Below are 22,545 nucleotides of genomic sequence, written 5' to 3' on the forward strand. Positions count from 1 at the left end.
TCAATGAATAATTCATATATTTATACACACAGATTTAGGTTTGCATTCGAAAAGGAAATATTTTAGGTCAAATAAGAGACAGCGGCTATAATTAACGTGCCCTAGAATTAACGTCAGTGCACGCACAAATGTTCCGAATATTGTCACATATTGAATAGTGTTGAATGTCTTGAAAGAGGCGTGTCTTTATTCATGAGCCCAGGAATAGTGTTGAAAGAGGCAGGAATTTGGTGTTTACAAACAGGCATCCAAACAGAACTTGGCAAGTAGACCAGAGACAAGTGAGGTCGGTAAAGTCTGGAATCGCTCGCTTATCGCTCTTATATTGTTACAGCCAGGCTTTAGAAACTGTCGCATCCAGAAACATCTAGAACGATCAAGCCCGCTGTGCTCAACAAGGGTAGATAACCCAAATCAGAAGAAAACTATTCTTGACTGATCCACTGGCTGCTGTTGACTGATGTTCAAATCCCTCCACGACATCTCTTGACACTTTCTACCAGCAGTTCTATCAGTTTCTGCCATTGACAATTACTTAAAATATAACCCCTTAAAGGTACTTTAACATTTCAATATCAAAATATCAAACAATTATATTCGTTCTAAAATATCCATGTTTTCCGCGCCGGTGGTTATCAAAATGTTATTGATATTTTGCCTTTTTTGCCCAACGTTTCAGCAGAAAATCAAGAATTTATTCTCTGGCGTCTGTCCATAATAGTTTGTTCTGTTAGTGTTGCCTAAAACTTATATAGATTTTTGTTACAAAAGATGAAGATATTATTAAAATTCCACTGATGTAAAGACCTCAGGGTGCACCAGTGTGTGACCAGAAACCAGTGAGCGGTCTGACACGGGCACAATGTAATTCCCCGTGTCGATGACGAATGCAGATGGCTGCAGGAAAATATTGTTATCATGATACTTTCAAAAAAAAATCTTTTGATGAAACAGGTCAGCAACCATAACATTCGAAATGGACACAAGATGTGCTAGTGTATTTTACTTCATAAACACAAACTCCCTGCTATCAGTCTCATTCCATCCCTACCCCGAGCACCTGCCTACATTAGTTCTCCCCTCCCAAACCCCTTACTAACAAAGGGGTGCACGGGTGGCCCTGTCGTCTAAGGTGCGTTGTGCTGAGTAGATTTACGTGCCAGAGACGTATGAGCGTTGGTTCGAATCCTAGGTTCGCCCTGATTATGTTTCTATGTTTATCAGGTCCATATCCGTTCCCGTGGTTTCCCCAAAGTGGTAAATGGTAAAAACCTGCAACATTTCGGGATTACTTTCCACTTCGTGCGTAATTCAATTAATAATCGGAACCCGGTGATCGTGGGTTCTAATCCAAGATTCTCTCTGACTATGATGCTTTGTCAACATTGTCTCCATCATCCCGGTGCGTATTGGTTTCATCCAAGTGGTAAACATCCATGACCTGCCCACTTCAAGCTGACCCACCAAGATATAACTGAAATACTGTTCAATTATTTGTTTGATCTTTAACGCCGTACTCAGCAATACTCCAGCTATATGACGGCGGTATGTTAATAATCGAGTCTGGACCAGACAATCGGGCTTTTGACATCATGAGCATCGATCTACCTACTGAGATACGATGACTCATTTAAACAAAGTCAGCGAACCTGATCATCCTGAGTCGCCTCTTACGACAAGCATAGTCTCCCCTTAAGACAGGCATCGGTTGCTGAAGACCTTTTCTAACCTGGATCTTCACGGGTAGAAATATTGTCCAAAGTGGCGTTAAATTTTTACTCCCTCCCTCACTCATGCACCGCATGGCTGCGTACCCCATCGTCCTCCACAAGTACGTAATCATTGCACTTTGTTTCTTTTTATTTGTAAAGAAAAACTACAATTACAATTAGTACATAAACACATAGTTTGGACGAAGAAAAACGCTATGCCATTTTACGCGGAGTGGAATTAGCAGTAAGTGTGAATAGCCATTTTAACTGAACTTATGGATACAAATAATTGTAAACGCAAATATAGCACATTAAAGAACGACGACCATATGCTGTATGACACAACAAAATCAGTTCTCAATTATTGCAATGCGGACATGGAAGGCTACATAATGTTGGTAAAGAACGCCTTGTTTTCTACACCGATGCTGTCGGAAGGTTTCTCCGCCATCTTGACACTTGTAACTTTGGGCATTGTTCCATTAGCGCTCCCGAGACTGGCGTAATTCCCTGTTTGGTCCTCGGGAAGTGCAGGTCCCCAGCTCTGCGTTGGACTGAACGCTTTAAGCTGTGTGACAAAAAAGCGAGTAAGATTGACCAGTGATTATTTATATTATGGTATGGCAGGTAAACGTGGATTGAAATTAAAAAATGACGCAGGCCTTGGATATCGATGTTGGGGCCCAAAAAACAAGGATCAACATCTGGGAGATTCGACCGACGGACCTGGCTTGTCTAAGGGACGAAAGTATGCACTGAAAATTGTGGCGCTCTAAATCATGTGCTATAACTGAGTTTAAGAATATACGCCATGGAGCAGGAAACTAGAAATGAAACAATGATCTACTATTTCATTGTCCTAATATGTCTTCTATTTGGGAATTTACGTGGATAAAAAGTGGATCAGTTTGCGAGAGACATATGGTATATGTTGCTTCATTAAATATAAGTGACAAAACATAACACAACTATTTCTACAACCAGACACCTCCGCTAAAAGCCGGGCCAACTGTACGATTCCGATTACACCATAAGCATATGTCTATGAAACCACGTTCTCCATGATCTACTGTTATTTCTATATGTTGTGAATCATGAGATGAACTCAGGGCAAACTAGGGAAAATGTTGTTTATGTTAGGATTAAACCAGAGCATGCAAAGTGATACTAATGCACAGTTTTTGTACTGAACATCGCCATTCAAACCTCAAGTTGAATACCAATATCGTTGGTGACTTACAAACGTGTTTACTTTTTCGAAAAATAGACATGTTCTACTGTCACATGACGACCTTCCGTCATACGAAAGAATAAGGACTGAAAACATTATCCACTGTCATATCAATTTCAAAATTTCAAAGACAGATAGAAAAATCTGTAAATCTGTAAATTAGGTAAGAGAGTATGGCACAAAATTCCAGCCACGGTGCGGCGGGCCACACCAGAAATGGGCTTTACACATTGTGTAACCTTTTTGGGAATCGCACCCGAGTCTCCGGCGTTACGAGCCAACGCTTCAAGCAGTTGTTAATAACATCATTACCATTCCTTGTCTGCACACTTGTATTGCCATGACCAGGAGTATCATAGCAACAGGGGCGACAACCATCCACCAGCCAATCCCCTCAGCCCACGGGGGGAACTTGTAGTCTCCATAGTTGGCGGGGGTGTACTGAGTGGCTGACACGATCAGGATGAACTTTTAATGGAAACAACACTCATAATTGTTATAACGTTATTGTCTTTTGTAACACGCTCAACAACCCTTGTTCATGGTATGAGATTATTTCTTTAAATCTCCACCTGAGTACTATTTTGAAAGTTCACCTAGAAGATATATTTTCATAGATCGTTTTCAAGAATGTTAGATATTTAGAAATGTTATATTCCTCTGTAGTGACCATTATCGCGCCCAATTCAAGCTGTGGCAATTGGAATTTATCTGTAAAACAGATTGGAAACGTGGTGTATATCATTATCAAGAAATGCATATATGCTCAAAAATATCCAATTTAATTTCACGTAAATTTTTTGTATAATATGTTATCGTTTCAAGCATTAGCAGCAGATATAAAACTAACTTGTTCATGTATATATTCAGTATTGACTATTCAAAGTATTGGATTCATAAAACATTAGCATTTTAGCATTATGGTAGCAGCAATTACAACCTTACAATGCTATGTAGAAGACTATATATTGTTCAAATGGGCGACTTTGCATGATATATATTGCTGAGGAAGTAAACAATACAATACAGTCCACAAGAGTTTCAGCGCTTACAATGATGACGACAGGAGTCAAGAAGACCCAGTTGATGACCCAGTAGGGATTGGGCTTGTGGCCAATCATCATCTCGATGTCCTCCATGAACGGGAGGAGACTTCTCCTATTCCCACCTCGAGGCCAGAACCAGCCAACTAAAGCTTAAACGGTTACGACAAAGTAAAAAGGTTTCTCCTGTTGCAATGGTATGATACTACCACCTACTGTATGATCCATGAGTTGGAAACTCGTGTACACAGATGCATGCATTTGGAAACATCTATACCATATTAGTTTTCTTGTAAAGAATCAGTCCACAGAAAATGGAAGCAACAAATGACAGAACGTACATTCACTGATCACTGTAAAGCGAGAGTCATCAGTGGCGCGTCTATGTCAAGGGCAGCAGTGAGTGAGAGGATTTGATCGGCATGGTGCTGAGGTTTAGACAAAATGGTGATTTTATTATGTGTTATAACATTTTAAATATAACTATATCAACATGTTAAACATAGTGAGTGAGTGAGTGAGTAAGGTTTTACGCCGCTTTTAGCAATATTCCAGCAATATCACGGCATTGTACCCATGTCGGGAATCGAACCCGGGTCTTCGGCGTGACGAGCTAACGCTTTAAACACTAGGCTACCCGACCGCCCCTGTTAAACATAACTATATCAACATGTTAACCATAATTATATCAACATGTTAAACATAATTATATCAACATGTTAAACATAATTATATCAACATGTTAAACATAACTATATCAATATTTTAAACATAATTATATCAACATGTTAAACATTATCATATCAACATGTTAAACATAATTATATCACCATGTTAAACATAACTATATCAACATCAAAATTTATAGTAAATCATTTCAATCATGATTTAAGGATTAACAAAGGGTGATGTCACGAGAAATCTGTGAAATATATGACCGGTCCAAAAAAGTATACATCCAAGCTGAACATGAAACAAGAAATGGATATTTGCTGTTGATACGGGTACAATAAGTTTGCAGTATTGTCCCCCTAGTAATGCTTTAATAACGTCTCTCGGGGTGAAATAGCAGCATTCCAGTTTTAGAGAAGGTAACATTTCTATAGAAAACACACACTTCGTATTGCATTCGTATGGTATCTTTCAAAGAAGGTAGATGAATTGTACACACTATTTGTAGACTTGTGGTTTATAACTTAAGAACCGTGGCCTCAGTTACAAAATGTCAAAATTATTGTCATGTATCTTAGAAGACGTAAAAGCTTTGGTGCGAATCAACGTTAAATTCAGTAACAAATTTGATTGCAATATAGGAGTAAGACAAGGATGCATTTTAAGCCCTTTCCTCTTTTCTTTCGTTGTTAACGATTTAGCCATGGAAACAGAAGTTAAATGACAAAGTGGGGTACAATTACATCACAATATTAAAAAGGTTTTATACTGATATTCGCTGATCGTATTGTAATGTTTTCTACTAGCACCATAACTGGATTACAGCCTCTAATTATTGTATTAATGTATTACAACAGATTCTGAATAGCCATGTCTAACAGTCGACATGGGAAAATCTAAGGTAATTGTTTTCAGAAACGGGGATATATTATCGAAACGTATTAGATGTTGCTACTGAAAACAAATATCTGTGTTTCTTTTTCTCGAGCAAACTGTCATGGAATTTCCATTCAACACAAGCTGCTATCTAGGCGAAGAAGAGCATTCTTAAAAAAACCAAACATTGCTAATGTAAAAGATACATTTTTTATACAAACATCAATCCTATTTTGTTGTAAGGTGCTGAGGTACGGGGAATTACAAAATTAGACTTAATCGAAAGAGTTAACGCCTATGCTTGTAAAATGATTTGTGGATTTACACACCAAATGCAGTTGTGTACGGTGAATGTGGAAGACTTACATTGTTTGTACATGTACAAGTTAAAGTTAAAATGATTGGGTAAACATATTACATATGCCTCCTTATACATGTACACAGATATCCAAGACAACTGTTGGACAGTTCTGGTCTCGTCTGAGAAGAAAAAATAGCAATGAGTGAGTTTTGATTTTACACCGCTTTTAAAAACTTCATATTTAACGTTTGTAATGTTTTGGTCAAATCCAATTTTCAATGGTATACTTTCTGTTTCCCGGCAGTTTAGATCAATCTTACTAAAATCAGATCTTTTTCTCCGATACGACTCTGTCACGTGAGGTGAAACTTTTAAGCAGTTAATCGTAGAGGCTTCTTAAATCTCGATATGAAAGGGAACATAAACGGACAGTTCCGAATAAAGAATGAATGTATGAGTGGTTTGAGTTTGGCTTAAAACACCTTTCAACAGTTGTTTAGTTAAAGCATGACTTGACGTGATGCAGGTCGCCGAGGTCTACTACGTTTACTTTGGTAAAACCTCGAAAAACAACCAGGGCGATTTATCCTTAATTAAGCGATCAAAGTGCGCTTGACGTGACCTTTTATGAGGTATTGTCAGATTTGGACGAAGGGAGATAGCACTTTAGAGTTCAAAACCCTGTTTTATATAAACATCAGAACTATTTATATTTATATTCACTAAAGTGTTCAAGTCCCGATTTGTTCAAGAGTTGTACTGGAGGAAAGTGCAAGTACCCAAACAAATAAGGAGTAAACTACGTGTATTGAAATTCACTGTCCTCTTGGCTTGCATCTATGTTTGAGAAGATGGTAAGGAAGATTAACGTACGCAATAGTTATACTTACGATAGACATACATGAGACAGATGATCTCTGCCAGAGCCACCAGCATCACGTTGTAGCTGCCACAGTACCAGTCCATCAGTGTCAACATGTAGATACCACCCTGGAGACACCATTGATTGACAAAGGATTGATAATGTTTGAAATCTCTGCATTTTTGTTAGAATCGACTTCAATATGCTTTGCCTTGATGGCGGTATTAACGTAAAAACAGGTGTGCATATTGTGTAAATCCGCGTGGAATATTTAAAGTCAGTTCTTATAATTAACAACTTTTGAACACGAGTCGTATGACGATTTTGAAATATGAAGAGAAAGAACATGCTCCATTGTACCCCAAACGTTGTGAAATGAAGACACCAAAGGCTGGAGCTGCCGGAATCTTCCCTCTTGTCACACAGTCTTGTGGGTATATGTTTTGTCACTCTTAATATGAAACGGTTTCACTTTTGTCTTCTATTTCTTGTTGAAGTGGGTACTGAGTGGAAAGGTGTGGGCTATTTGACCAGTATTAAACTGTCCTGAGACCATCCATATGCCTGAAGCTGAAGTTAAACTTCCTGGCTCACGGAAACACTATTCCACGAAACACAACGTTGTGTTTAGCCTGGGCACCTTGGTAAATTTGTGATGGTGTTTTACGAATGTTGACTCATACGAAACCTAGTTTGTTTTTTCCTACCTTTGTAACTTGGGGCAGACCGAGTAGAAAGCCCACGAGACAGCAAATTGCAGTGAAGGGGGTTTTGTGTTTCCTCAGGAAACGTGGGAAGATGTCACTGACGCCGCTGATCAACGTCTCCATCATGACGAACTGAGGTTGTGACAGTTCACATATTCATCAAAAGAAGTCGCCACAAACATAATGAACTGGGAACATCATTATATCCAGAAACCAAATAAGACGACAATGTCTATGTAACAGGTACGTGTAGTTCAACCATAGTCTACCACGTGTCCATCAAGTAAATGTAATAGTAGTTAGGTGGGTGTATATGTTAGATACTTCCAGGAATAGGATTATGTCTATCATGTGATCACGTCTCTGTACACTTATGTATGGCCTTGACCGAATACATGTGCTCATGGGGTTCACTAGAATCGTAACTAGTGAAGATCCGAGTTAAAATTGGTCTTGGGCAACCCATGTCGTAGGAGGCAACAAAAGGGAGAGGGTTGTCAGGCTCGCTTACTTTGTTGATGCATGTCATCGTATCCCAACTGAGTAGGTCGATGCTCGTGATGTCACAACCTAGATTGTCTGATCCAGACTCCATTATTTACATCCCGACGTCATATAGCTGGAGTATTGCTGAGCGCGGCATAGAATAACCAAATAAAGAAGTGTACAGTATTTCAGTTATATCTTTGCGGCTCAGCTTGATGCTTGGGAAGTCATGCATGTCATAGTTTTTAACCACTTTGGTGAAACCAATAAGCACTGGGGATGATGGAGACAATGCTGACAAAGCATCATAGTCAGAGAGAATCTTGCATTCGAACCCACGATCACCCGGTTTGAATTATTATTTGAATGACGCTTGACGTGAAAAGTAATCCGAAAGTGAAGCCGCCATATACCTGGAGTATTGCTGACTGCGGCGTTATAGAACAAACAAACATAGAATCGCAAACGTCCTGCGTCATTTGATTTGATCTCATATTCAGTTCACTTCTCACTTTATAACTGACATATCTTCAATTGCAAAGCGAGATTAGACCAAACTCTCCAACTCGCTCTTTACAATATTTACCTTAAAGATTTTCTATTTTCTTGTTTGGCAAATATCCGTGGATTTTCGGGGGATTTCTATGTAGATGTAAGGTAAGATTGAGTGTCCCACCTGAGTGCCAATGCCAAGTGTCAGCAGCATGAAGAAGAACAGGAAGGCCCACAGTGGTGACACCGGAAGTTGCGCAATGCCTTCAGGGTATGCGATGAATGCAAAACCAGGCCCTGAAAACATTTTGTTTTACTTCGTGGAGATTCAATCATACCAATGAGAGGATGTTTCGTTTACATTCTCCAAACATAATCAAAAGCTCTAATCGGCTTGGATTGGTAATCACCTTGATCGACCACGCTCTCCACGTCCTGGTTGGTGGTGTGCGCCATGAATCCCAGAAGGGAGAAGATGGCGAAGCCCGCGAACACACTGGTGGCACAGTTGATGATGGCGACGATTACAGCATCCCTAAAATTACAATATTTGTAAAAAGTAGAGAAAATATGTTTAATTAAACTCGGTTCATGTCATTGTTCATGTTATGGATAGTAATGAATGTATACAAAACGTTTAAGGCAGTATGTGGTGCTGCCAGGTTCTGATTTATGATGAAGATGATTGCTGATCACCTTGTCGCGAACACACTGTTGGCACAGTTGACGATGAGAGCATCCCTGAATGCATATTGAATACGTGAAATGAAGTAAAAAGTGCGACCGAAAATGCTTCTCTCTGAAATACACAACAAAACACATACTTTTGTGAAATTGTGCATTAATTTGATAGTATAACAGAGACAGTACAGGAACTGATTTTATTAACTAAGGACTTTTAGGTTAAAATTCCCCCAAACAGATGACCGTACCGTTCACAGTTGTTCTTAAACTTGTTGTAACTGGACATGGTCAACAGCGAACCGAATCCAGCTCCCAGGGAAAAAAAGATCTGAGTGGCTGCATCTCCCCATACCTATATAACAGTATTAGTAGATGAGAAAACAACGAATGCATATCTGCCTGTGTACAACATGAAATGTTAAAAGTGGTATTAAGTCACAAACGATCGCTGGTCATGGATTAGCATATTCTCAAAATACATCCATTTGACAAGAACGTAAACGTTCACATGGTTTATGCATTGTACATACACTGGCAGCGGACATTAAGGAGCGTGTTCAAGGGAAGCGTAATTATATTCGTATATTGTACATAAGTTTCTACTACTATTTACAGATGGGTTTATGATGTTGCTGATTTTACCAATTGTTACGTGTCGAATCCCAAATTTAAACAATATGTTAATCCTGAGTGAGTGAGTGAGTATGGTTTTACGCCGCTTTTAGCAATATTCCAGCAATATCACGGTGGGGGACACCAGAAATGGGCTTCACACGTTGTACCCATGTAGGGAATCGAACCCGGGTCTTCGGCGTGGCGAGCGAACGCTTTAACCACTAGGCTACCCGACCGCCCCCTGTTAATCCTGAAATCTGCAAAACCAACAAACAACCAACAAATGGCATACAATCAACGATTGTAATACAAATGACTACACAGCAATTACAATGGCAAATACAACATAGTTGTTGTACAATATTCAGTGACAGTATAAAATGTGATAGCAGTGGTAATGACAAGGACAAGAATAATATTCACCTCGCCGCAAATATGGTCAAGCCTTGGAAATAGGCCTAGGCTGGGAATCCGGTGTGATAAGTGATCTTCACAACTAATCATTGTCCAAATACAATGTTATAAACTGAATCTCAACAGAAACAATGCCATACAGTTACAATAATTGTTTAACAATATATTACACTGCCATACAACAATTTACCCCTTTGGAGAATGAAAGTTTGGTCATCATGAGAAATGTTTACAAAAATGCAAATCGTGTTTGCAGTCAGAACTAATCACATCTAACTCACTCGTGGCAATACATCAGCAATAACGTTGTCTTTGCATTTGATATGCTTGGTGTCTGAATCAAATTCTTGCAAAGACAGGCTGCAGCACATTAGACGTTGTTGTGTTTTTCTTCCTCTTACGAAGAAAAGTCAGTGGAATGTGATCGGTGTACACTTGAATAGGAAACAAACATACTCAAGTACACTTCAAATTGTTGCAAAGCTAACAACAGAAGAAGAGTTTCTTTTTCAATGGTGGAATAATTTCTCTGATGTTTGTGATCAAAGCCTGATGCGTCTTCCTGTAACAGGACAGCTCCAGCGTCAGCGTCAGTAGCACCTACTGCCAGTGTGAAACATTTTTCAAAGTTGCCTGGAGAATAGGAAGATTCAAGAGAATGGCCTTAGTTTTCTCAAAAGCAGCCAAACAATTGATGTCCCAAACAAATTTCACCTTTTTGTGAGAGTGGCCGGTACATGTGAGAAATGTTGACAAAATTTGCGGTAGTTACCAGCCATGACCAGAAATCTCATAATTTCCTTTTTGTTTTCTGGAACTTGGAATTTTGAAATAGCTCCCACCTTTGCTTGTACGGTCCGTACCTGACCTTGACGTAACTTAGCATCAAAGTTATCTTAATATTCCGAATTGTTTAGCCTAGGTCTGGCATAGTCAGCAATGCCATTAAACTTGACACAATTATCATCAGTATCACACCCTGATACAATATCCACATGCGAAACAGTGGCAACACACTGAGTAGGTAGGTACATTGTCATTTCTTTCTTCCATGATACTTTCTAATCATATTGGCATGACAAAGCTGTGTCTTTTTACGACGGTCAGGTGTTTGTACAACATAGTCAGTATCACTGCCTGTCCTGTCAATAACATATGGACCGTGGTACCTAGAACGTAATGGTTGACCTGGGATTGGCAAGACTGACATTTCTCTCTTCAAACTTTTTGTCATAATGCACTTTCGTTTTGTCCTGGTATCCTTCGAGTTATCCATAGCAACTTAACAAGGTTTTGAATGCATGGCAGACAGAGAACTCATTTGTGTAAGAGATTGAAAAAGGGGGCTGGCAATAACAACATCGAGAAGTGGCACGGAATTCATGATCATATTGTCTGGTCACACTGTTTAACACGCAACTATTAGAGTGACATTCCGTACAATCCTAGATATGTCCTACATATAGACGTTTTGTTCTTATGCTGAAAGATGACTACCCGAACACAATTAGCATTCGTATGCCATTCAAAGGCATTTTTCAAACCCATCAAATGTTACAATCAATAAGTGTCGTGTTACCACAATATATCTATCTAGATCCATAATTCTATTCAAAATTTTAAAGTGACACTAATTTTCGTTCACAAAGGAAGATAACTTAGGAATTGGCAAGTTATGTTGTCTCATGAAACACGCCACAAATTAACGTCAACATACATACAATGGAGTCCTTTTCTATCCTTTTAAGTTATGAAGAGCTAATAAACTGATTTGTCTGATTCGATTTAAATCTGGCTGAGGAGCGAAATATCTACATTGTAAATGTGTGAAATCTATTCCCGAACGTAGTTCGATGACGTTAGGCTTGTCTGACAGCATTGATGAGGGCCATTTGAAAGTATATCTCCGGTGACCTTGTTCTTTACATTGATTTCATTGTCTGAATGGGCTCAAGTATCTATATTTTTAAAATATAATACGGGTAAATGTAGACTTAATTTAAAATAGATCAATATCAATTATTATTTTAAAATCAGTTCACTGAATGCATAATTCAAAGATTATTGTGACGAAAATATCTATTATATATTGATGAGCAAATCTCATTCAATAAACATTTTCTGCGAAAATATATTGGAAAATGGATTTTGGACAATGTTCAAAATATGTTACTCTTTGATGGCATTTTAAACCAGAAGACTTTTTAACTTAATTTTTCTAATCGCCAATTTCGAAAATAGGACACAAATATATGTGCTTTACTTTAACTGTCACAATATCAATAAATTGCTATATTTAATGGAATACATCTCTGCCGTTAATCACCTGTTTTTAAAGAATGTAATTATTCACCAGACAATATTTTAACACGTGTTTTCAAATATTTGTCTTTCAATGATATTGATAACATAGGTGTTGGTTTTAAAACGAAACAAAATACACTTACTTTTCCTAGAAAATATACTCTTTATACAAATATACTATATACACATATTTGATCACATGTATTTCCTTATTAAATCAATAAATACTGTACTGTATAGTTAATATTCAGTTGTTAAGACCATTCGTCCCACACCATTTTAGATGTAAAACCTGATAAAAAACGCTTAGGTTTTGCACCTCGTCACATATGTAGATAAATATAATTTTATAAAATGCGAAGAAAGACTAATGCATTGTCACAAATGCGATCCAGAAAATATACCAGAGGAAATCGGCGCTTTACGAAAACTGTAACATTGAGCAAGGTCTCGTCGGGCGAAGACAAAGGGAAACCACTCTCAGTTAGAGAATGAACTAAGATTAGCTGCCCCTGAGTTATCAATAAGGTCACGCTCATTACTATAGCATGCCAACACCTTCCGTTTATATCCTTTTCAAAATTATCGAAAAGGTGTATTGATGCACACTTCTTCAACAAGGACTCGGGTAGAAATATATTGTAAGCTATCGATTCTATAGTTATGTGGATCGCTGTTGCGATTAAGAACATTTCCGACTTGAAATCTTTTATGCGGTCGTCGTGTTTTAGAAGTGTCAGTTTGAATCACACAATTTTACACAAATGAAATGTCAATATTTGAACATAAGGCAGATTATTTGTTTAAAAATATCTATGGCAAAGTATTCCACCATCTTGGACAACGATAAAATAAACTTGCGACAGGTATGGGGCTATTTTAGTTTTATGACAATCTTACGATACCTTAGGGCTACGATAGTTTCGAAAATAGGCTTCGATAGCCTACGATTTCCTTACGATAGCTTTACGATAATTTTAGGGCTACGATCGTTTCGAAAATCTAGGACCTGAGCTGTAATTTTTCGTAAAGGAATGGCCTCTGGAAACTTTATGGAAGCACACATGATAGTAAGCATGTACTGATTTCATGACCTGGTGTAAGGAAAAGGACCAATGCAATCAATGATGACCCTGCTGAAAGGTTCTTCAAAGGTTGGAATGGGTTTCAAAGATGCGGCTGGGATTTTCTGATTAGCTTTGTCAACCATTTGACACATCTGACAATTTTTTGCAAAGGTCAGCCGAATTAGGCCGAAAGAAATGGGACAGAATGGGACACTGAATTCTCGGTCTTCCCATGTAAATTAACTCACTGCTCCCTACCCAGAACTGGTTTCTCAACAGCCAAACTGTCAGATTTCTGAGTATCCTCGAAACGTTAGACATGTCAGGAGAATCTGAACGTAACAGAATTTAGTGAGAAACCAACAAACAACCAACAAATGGTGAACAATCAACAATTGTATTTCAAAATTAACTGGGTTTACATATCTATACAAATGACTACACAGCAATTACAATGGCAGTACACAATAGAGTGGTAGTACACTATTCTATGACAGTTTAAAATGTGAGAGCAGTGGAAAGCAAAATAATCACGTCGCCGTAACAGTTGTCAAGCTTCCGAGATATGTCAAGGCTAGGAATCCTGTGTGAAAAGTGATCTTCACACGAAAGCTGGTCTTGATGTTATGTCAGATGAAATGTCAGATGAAATTTGAGATGAGATAGACACGCGCCCGCTCCACTTATAAAGTCTAACTCGCTTCCAGCACTTTCCTCACAGTGCTAGACCAGTATAACGCTTGACATCCACCCATGCCATTGCGGAGGTTTATAGATAATTCGAACATCTAAATATAATAAGTTCTCACCACTGCTTACAATAAATAGTACTACATTCTTGACAACTAATCATTGTCCAAATACAATGCTGTGAGCTTCTACTGAATCTCAACAGAAACAATGTAATACTGTTACAATCATTGTTTAACAATAAATTACACTGCTATGTAACACAATGAGTTGAAAGTGCCACTTAGTAATTCTAAATCAAAGATTAATTTATTAGAAAGGGTTGCTGGTTATCATATCTTGAGAAATGGCCCGAATAGATGCCAACGTTGGTATACAAACGCACTAAATATTGTAAAGGACTGAAGCGCTTTGACAACATAGCCATTCAAGTCTATATTCATTTGTGAAATACCAATACCAATTATTCCTGTTCATTATCGATGTAATTATAACTTCAATACTTCTATATGGTTCGTGGGATTTATAACTGTGACCAAATTGAAAAAATACCTTTATCTTTCTTCGGGTATTTTCTCGAGATTTTATAATGCTGTTTTCGTCCTGTGGGAAGATGTATACCTAAAATCCTATTCTATCAGATGTGACACGATACAATGCTGATCAGAGAATGTATATCTGTATAGTAGTGTACACTTGTCCAGGTAAAACATGTCATTAATCCCAATTGCGTGGATAGATGCTCATGATGTTAATCACTGGATTGTCTGATCCAGACTCGATTATTTACACAGACCGCCGTCATATAGATGTAATATTGATGAGTGCGGCGTTAATCATCAAACAAACATAAAAAACTAATATAGTCAACAAAATTCAGTTAGACCCGATATAATATAAACCTATTTACCTTAGCCTCCTTCAGCCTGTGGACCTGTGGGGTCATGTAGAATGTAATGCCCTTCTCGCATCCCTCTAGAGTCAGGCCCCGGATCAGCAAGACCACCAGGATGACGTAGGGGAAGGTTGCAGTAAAGTACACGACCTGGGTTGGAGAGAGGGACCTTTTTCAAATATGTCTGTATGCTGACCATGGTATGGATCAAACAGCCAACTTGAGTATTTAATATATCAGCAGCCACATTTCCATTTGTTATCCTAAAAAGTGCGATATGTGACTTCCATTTAGATAATAACTCGAGTAGAAGGGTTCTTAAGAGGAATTCCAAGACATATAAACCGCCAGAAAGCCAAACGTGATGAACTCTCCATTATTTTATTTGCTGCAAGAAACCAAACCTTGCCAGATGACTTTATTCCCTTCATGATACAAGCGAAGATGATGAGCCAGGCAACCACAAGACAAGCAGCATTCTTCAGACTAATGCTTCCCATATCTCCAAAGCCATCCGCTTCGTGAAGACGGAGGACATGCCGCCTTGAAAATACAGTAATACAGAGACGGCTTCATAGTATGATAAAATGGATTGATGAACGGATGACTTGAACAATATATAGTATCATCTGCTTGGGAGAAGGGTGCGTGTGGGTGGTTAGGGAATGTTGACTTTCAGTGGGCAATGTGTTTGAGAAAATTAAATCTATTGTGTCCCCAGTAGGGTTCAAATGAATATGAAAATGATCCCTTAATGTGTGAATGCATGCTTGTGTGGCTGTCTGAGTGTAGCTGACATGATAAACACATACCGAAGACCTTGCCATATATAGATTTTATATGTGTTCATGCCGAAGTGTCACAAATGTATGTGTACACAACTAAAGCGAGAAACCCTTTTCATAATCACAGAATGCATTGTACGATTAAAACTACATCATAAGCATGTGTTTATGAATACATATCAAATAGTGATTATACCACTGTCCGTGTAAATGTCCTGCCCCTCCGGTGGCACATGTAACAAACATATGCAAAGGCATGTAAAAAAATCTGGAACATATATGGTACAAGTCAAACAACTGCATCATCTTGGTCTCTGATGCGTCGAAATGTGCTCCACATAACACATTTTGGAAGCTTCACGAAGACCTCGTATGTTGTAACCCTGATCAAACAACTTTTGAGCAAGAGTCAGACTCTCTTTGATATCTTCGTAAAAAACGCATGCACAATTGCACCTCAAAATGTAGACCACAAAGGATGCAACTGCTGGAACATTACTCCACATAAAGGGAAAGTTGACTTTTTGAAAGCTGACGTCATCACCCAAAAATATTATAAAAGTGATGATACTAACTCCCAGTACTCGGCACTGGGTGAAGTGTATCGTATCCGACATTCCTTTGTGGCGTCATTTAAGACCATGGAAGAGTTGAGCTGCGTGAAGTCGGTGAAGGTGTTGTTGAACATGCTGGAGATGCGACCGAGGAGAGAAACTACACAGTCCTTGTTGTACAGCTCGGCTGGAACATCAGTAACATTGTCAGGATTGTATTGGTTAAACTTACTTATTCTTAGTCAAATGTTCCTATAACTGACGAAAATGATCGGTAACACGTACGTTCATGTAGTAAATCACAACTCAGAGGTTTTTGTTGAGTTTGTAAAAGCTGAGGGGTCGGGATTATAAAAGCTGAGGGATTGAAATTCTTAAACCTGAAGAGTTGAAATTGTAAAATCTGAGGGGCTAAGATTGTAAACCTGAGGGGTTGAGATAGTAAAATCTGAGGGTTGAGAATGTAAAAGGTGAGGGGTTGAGAATGTAAAATCTGAGACGTTGAGGTAGTAAAACCTGAGGATTTGAGATTGTAAAACCTGAGGGTAGCAGTGATGGTTAATAAAACCAGACGAATCGAGAATAGTTGAACTTCCAAAACGCATCTTTTTAGGACATTATGCGAGTACCAGAAACATCCGAAAACAGTAGATGCAGGTTTCTAAAGTGTGATTTTAAAATGTAGTTATTTATCTTCCTACACGTCTCCTGTCACATGTATAACAAATATGTAGTTACAGCATGTATTTCTTGTTACACATACAGGACAGAATATCCAGTTTTGACGTTTCATTCATCGTATGAAGAGGCGGGTAGCTAGTCCTGCAGGAGTTGGTGTTCCAGGGATTGCCACACGACTCCCAGGGAACTGAGCCATCCAGATTGATGAAGCTGACAAACATGTAGTAGATGGCGTACGTGATGATGACGTTGTAGTAGATGCACACCATGCCATTGATAGTCACCATAGCAACCCCGATACCTGGAACGTGATGAAAACAGACGTGATGTACTCGAGGTTCATATGACCAATGAAACATCCTGTCTTGTGATATGTTCAATGCAGTTTACCTTCGTTAGTTTGTAGGGGATGTTTTTATATAAAAAGCCAACCATGTCTCAAACAATAATTATGTAACAACTAATGGATCAAATACGAACGTATGGTGAAATATAATAATGGAGCAAAGTGTGATCTGGCGGAATGTGTGTCCATCCATCAAGACGACCGATGACCATTGCGAATACGACCAAAATACTGGTAAGTCTTGTCTCCATCATATGACGGATCCCGACATACCTGGACAACTGATAACTGCTTCGACAGCGATGATACTAACCATGAAACGCTGGGCTGACCTTCCACACTGTGATCGGCCCCTCGGAGGCGAACTGACCCACCGCCAGCTCCAGGAAGAATAACGGCAGACCAGCAACCACCAACATGATGACATACGGGATGAGGAACGTGGCTGTAAGTAGGGTCGGGTAAACTTACGTAAAGGACACTTGACACTGGTTGTTTCACATGGGCTTTCTATAGGGGCGGTTCGCTCATCCCGCCAGACACACGGGTTCGATCCCCACAAGGGTCCAATGTATGAAACCTATTCTTGGCGTCCGTGCGTGTATATAAATAACATCGCCCGTAAATTCAGGATAGTGAATGAATGAATGAATGAATGAATGAATGTCTTTATTTCCTCCATAGTTGATTCTGAAGATTTTACATGGGCAAATACATTATTTACAATACATCAAGGAAATTACTTGACTATATACAATGAAATCATGTTATACAGTGCTATGAATAAACAATTTACAATGTACATTTTGAGAGCAGTTAGGCATCTAGTAGATATACATAAGGTATTTCTTTAAATTCCATTTGAAGTGGCAGAAAGACAGTATGGTGCTTTGCCATCTGGTTTAATTACAATATTTGTCACTGAAGTGTGATTTCTTTCCTAACGAAACTATTCTATTGGTAATTATAAATATAGAAATACCTTTTAACCTCCAGTGACGTCAGGCTAATTATTTTTCAATCAGGTTAAATCTCATATACGGGGATTTTACAGTATCCTTATACAGAATTGCTGGTTCGGCCATATGCAATACCTACTCACAACCAATGCCCTGGAATTCTATATATACAAGCCCCAGAGATATTGTAAAATGTCCGCAGTACCGAAAGTAATAATTCAAACGACACATGTCTTCCAGTGAGACCGCTTCATCTGTGTCATATCTAGATCTATGCATAAAGATTCTCCACAAGACTATGACAAGAGGGATGACTTCAACTTTCCCTTTATGTCGAGCAATATTCCTCCAGCTCAAGCCCTGGGTGTCTACATTTCACAACCTTTGACGTACAATCGACCACAGTCGGAATCGTACAGTAAACTCTGTTTTTGGCAGATATTTGTTATGAATATGGAAAGGGTTAAACTTTTGTCGCTTTTATTCTTTATATTTCAGTGGATCAAGCTTGCAACCTTCGTAGCCTGTGAGTGAACCATCAGGCTATAAGAGGTGTTGATAAACCACAAAGCGTTAATGATTCGCTTCTTCCAAGTAGTTTATTCAAGCAAAATATATTTTACGTCCGTTTCCTAAGGTCCATGGAAAGTAGGTTTGAAACATAAAATTGTAAATATATGTTGTTTGAGACGTTACTGTTTTATCCCTCGGATGAGGGTTTTAAATCTCATAAAATCCACCGGAAATTTTCTATCCTACACTCATCGTTTACAAGGTTTATAGATCATGCTTGGTTTCACATGAACGCTGACCTCCTCCATTCCTGTAGCAGAGGTAGGGAAACCTCCAGACGTTTCCAAGACCAATGGCGTACCCCAGACAGGATAGGAAAAACTCGAACCTGCCTCCCCAAGACCCTCGCTCCTCCTTCTCCTTGACATACACACATTAATAAACTGATACGTATATAAAGAAATGCGGATGTATACGAAGCTATTCGGTATGACAAATTGTGGAACAATTATAGTCATCTTATTATATTTGAATTGAATTCCAAAATTGATTAAGAGAGTATCAAAATTTCATTCAAATGGCACAATAAACAATAAGAACTGACATTCAAAAAACATAAAAGAGACGAAATAGTTAGCTGGAGGCGTGGTGACTAGTGTTAAAAGTTGTATTATTTTGTTAATTGAAATCCAAAATGATTAAAAGAATATCAAAGTTTCATTTAATTGCCACAATAAACAGTAAGAATAGACATTCAAATTAAACTTAAATGACAATCATTAAACCAGAAATGAACATATGTTTCCTTATCAAGGAGGCTTGAGACGTGACACTTTCTGGTAGACTTCCTACTGCAGTAAACAGAAACCGAACAGGTGCACAAAAAATCACTCTTTAAGAACATTGCATGCTTTTATTGAAGTACTGCATTATGCAAGTGTTTTGTTTTTTATGAATCTATACATAAAATAATTCATTGACAAACAAGCCTTCTGTGGAATTCCGTAATTTCATTGGAATTCAAGCAGAATCTATCCCTCAGCGCGATGGGTCTCTCTGACGATCTTCACGGTGTGTCGTGCTTTTACGCTTACCGCGATCGTGGCGCCCTTCAAATGGTTTGCCTGGTCAACGTCCATGGTTGTTTCTTGATAGTTGTTTAACGCCGCACTCAGCAAAATTCCAACCTACTGTAAATAATCGAGAATCTGAACCAGACAATCCAGTAATTAACATCGTCCCAGGCAATTGGAAAATGATGACATGCATCAACCAAGACAACAAGCTTGACTACCTGATACCGTTAGTCACCTCTTATGACAAACATGGGTTGCTGAATACCAATTCTACCCCGGATCTTCACGCGTATCCACGACCTTGAAATCGCATGAATCTTACGCTCCAGTCTATTCGCTGATCATGTGACAAGTGACACGCTGAAGGAGTGAGTGAGTGAGTGAGTATGGTTTTACGCCGCTTTGAGCAATATTCCAGCAATATTACGGCGGGACACGCTGAAGGACGTAGTGGCTACTTATAAACTCAGTCAAGATACATGTACGTGTATGTACCCACAGTACCGTATATCCTGGAGACATCTAGATAAGTACACAGTCTACATCCCCTTTCACCAGCTGCTTGTTGACAGAGAAAGGGAGTTAAGCGGTGTGCGGTGTGATGTCTCTAGCGTCTCTATGGACGGTTGATATGTTGAAATTATTTGCAACCTGTTGGTATGAGTTCTCGGACCTAATCATGACTTTGGTTTGCCATGATGACCACTGTTTGTTTCGCATCTTTGTCTCACGGTATTATTTTACATAGGATGCGGGTTGTAGTCATTGAAACATACAGTTTCGGCGGATACGTCACAGTTAAGTATACTATTAAGTTGTTTCCCTTATTTGCTAAATCATTATTTGCCTCAGAAGTCAAATGACAAACGATAGAGCTTCTGCCTGGAGAGGGTAAGGTTGGGGTGTCGTGTCAGACCAAAATACGTTTAAAGATGGTACTTGTTGTTACCTTGTCTGGAGCTCAGCATTAAGGGAAGAAACCAAGGAGTCTGTATACTGTGTTGTGAGTTAGTTGTTCATGTTAAACTGCAGCATTGTATCTCATTTGGCAAGCAATAAAAGATCTGTCATTAGTAAAGAACTAAAGTACTCACGGAAATGAAAAAAAACCCTGTTTTTTCGATCTCAGATTTTAAATAAATGCAGTTAATATACAAAATATATAAATATTCAAACAACTCAATTAGTACTAATTGGGCTTTGTTATCAAAGGTTTTTATGTCTTTTTACACGTAAAAGTGTGTCAAAATATGAACAAAACAGACTATTGTGAAACTGAGTATAACCAGGTGTTAGTAGATCAAGGTTAATGTCCATGACCTATGACACCTTGACGACAGTTGCTTGAAACCCACGTGCATGTGATTTGTCAGTGGTTAGTGATTTGTGAGTGGCATTGTGGGATAGTGAATCATCGTCAAAATATCAGAACGTAAAAGTAACATATTCCCTTCTCAAACAACATACAGGTCATTATTATTATGTACATAAACATAGCTGTTATTTTTATTGTTGTTTTGATAACTTTTTTTCCGGGTAATTTGCATAATGCCTATAGCCTGTTTCTGCCATGTCAATTTGGACTTAGTTTTATTTTTGAGTGTTGAAAGTGCCTACAAATTACCTCCTGTAAAGTACATTTTGTATTGAGCACTGAGATAAAACTAGCAAATCCAGACTAGTACTTTTCCAGTTGTTTTGTTATTTCGTATTTACATCTACGTAATTCTTTGTGTTGATTATTAAATCAAGCAAAACAGGGTTTTTTTCATTTCGATGAGTACAAACAGCCCACCCACTCACCCACACCCACACCTCAGTATAGACGTTCAGTAAGCTTGTTAGCTAATGGTGTGTAACGGTTTACTGTGTAAGATGTATTGCCCAGTTGGTACTTTGTCGCACTATATATACGTAAACAAATCAACCCGTATGAACATTATCAGAAGTAAAAATCTTTTTATATATACGATAGATATATTCCTGGAATATGTAAAACAGAATCAGGACAAAGGGGGTCGCACTGATATTGACAAGGAACAAGGACCCGTTATTATTTCAGTTGGAGTTTAAAAGAGTGTTGAGTAGACTCACCTTCCTCGTCAAAGCTTCACCGTAGAGACCTGGAACCACTGCACTCACGGTTGCTTCTCTCTCTGGTTCAGTGAAACAGTCATGAGACCTTGCCGTGTTCGGTGATGATGGATGTTTTTTATACCTGCACAAAGCATGCTGTCGTAATCCAATGCGCACTCACGTCTGGTTTACCGAGTGTGTTACAGGCGTGCGTGGCTATGTGAACGCTGTACTTATGAATAACGTTTTGATATGCCATGACCATGTTGAAATGTTCCAGAACTGGGCTGTGAGTTCATTATGATGGTCAAGCGCTGGATGGAGGCATAAGCTAGATATGGATTAACCATACTCTTTAATTTATATTCAAGGAAGGACTTTCGTCATATTCACAGAATGTATTGGAGACAAATGGCATGTCAAATAGCATGTCAATAAGCAAAACCTCAAAGAATTAGCTTGATGTTTTGCAATGCAGACAATACCAAGTTCAATTCCGCATGT

The 22,545-nt window shown here is 38.6% G+C and overlaps 1 protein-coding gene across 4 annotated transcripts; it reads right to left on the reverse strand.

The window, feature by feature from the left end:
- Positions 1–2,006: 2,006 nt before the first annotated feature.
- On the reverse strand, positions 2,007–22,160 carry LOC124141884 (sodium- and chloride-dependent glycine transporter 2-like). Of its 4 annotated transcripts, XM_046510063.2 has the most exons (16): positions 22,060–22,160; positions 19,984–20,079; positions 19,189–19,309; positions 17,731–17,862; positions 17,154–17,372; positions 16,412–16,577; positions 15,456–15,594; positions 15,067–15,201; positions 9,315–9,418; positions 8,793–8,917; positions 8,567–8,679; positions 7,405–7,536; positions 6,726–6,825; positions 3,996–4,138; positions 3,256–3,411; positions 2,007–2,280 (listed from the first exon to the last, which is right to left on the reverse strand). In XM_046510063.2, the coding sequence occupies exons 2-16, from the start codon at positions 20,026–20,028 to the stop codon at positions 2,098–2,100; spliced, it is 2,013 nt and encodes a 670-aa protein (XP_046366019.2). In that variant the 5' UTR covers positions 20,029–20,079; positions 22,060–22,160; the 3' UTR covers positions 2,007–2,097. The 4 variants fall into 4 exon arrangements, with proteins under 4 accessions (XP_046366019.2, XP_046366022.2, XP_046366023.2 ...); XM_046510066.2 differs by lacking the exon at positions 17,731–17,862; XM_046510067.2 differs by lacking the exons at positions 19,189–19,309; positions 19,984–20,079 and having other exon boundaries at positions 22,060–22,147.
- Between the last annotated feature and the right edge of the window lie 385 nt (positions 22,161–22,545).

The sequence above is a fragment of the Haliotis rufescens genome, unplaced genomic scaffold, assembly GCF_023055435.1.
Source record: "Haliotis rufescens isolate VD_foot unplaced genomic scaffold, xgHalRufe1.0.p SCAF_7, whole genome shotgun sequence".
Classification (NCBI taxonomy): Eukaryota; Metazoa; Mollusca; class Gastropoda; order Lepetellida; family Haliotidae; genus Haliotis; species Haliotis rufescens.

Bases quoted from the DNA above. Each gene is read 5' to 3' on its own strand.
- LOC124141884 (XM_046510063.2), bottom strand. From the start codon at position 20,028: ATGGACGTTGACCAGGCAAACCATTTGAAGGGCGCCACGATCGCG. The intron at 6,826-7,404 runs GTAGGAAAAAAC...TGGTGTCTCCAG, and splicing joins GTCTGCCCCAAGTTACAAAG to GGTGGTATCTACATGTTGAC. The intron at 3,412-3,995 runs GTAAGCGCTGAA...TTCCATTAAAAG, and splicing joins TGACTCCTGTCGTCATCATT to TTCATCCTGATCGTGTCAGC.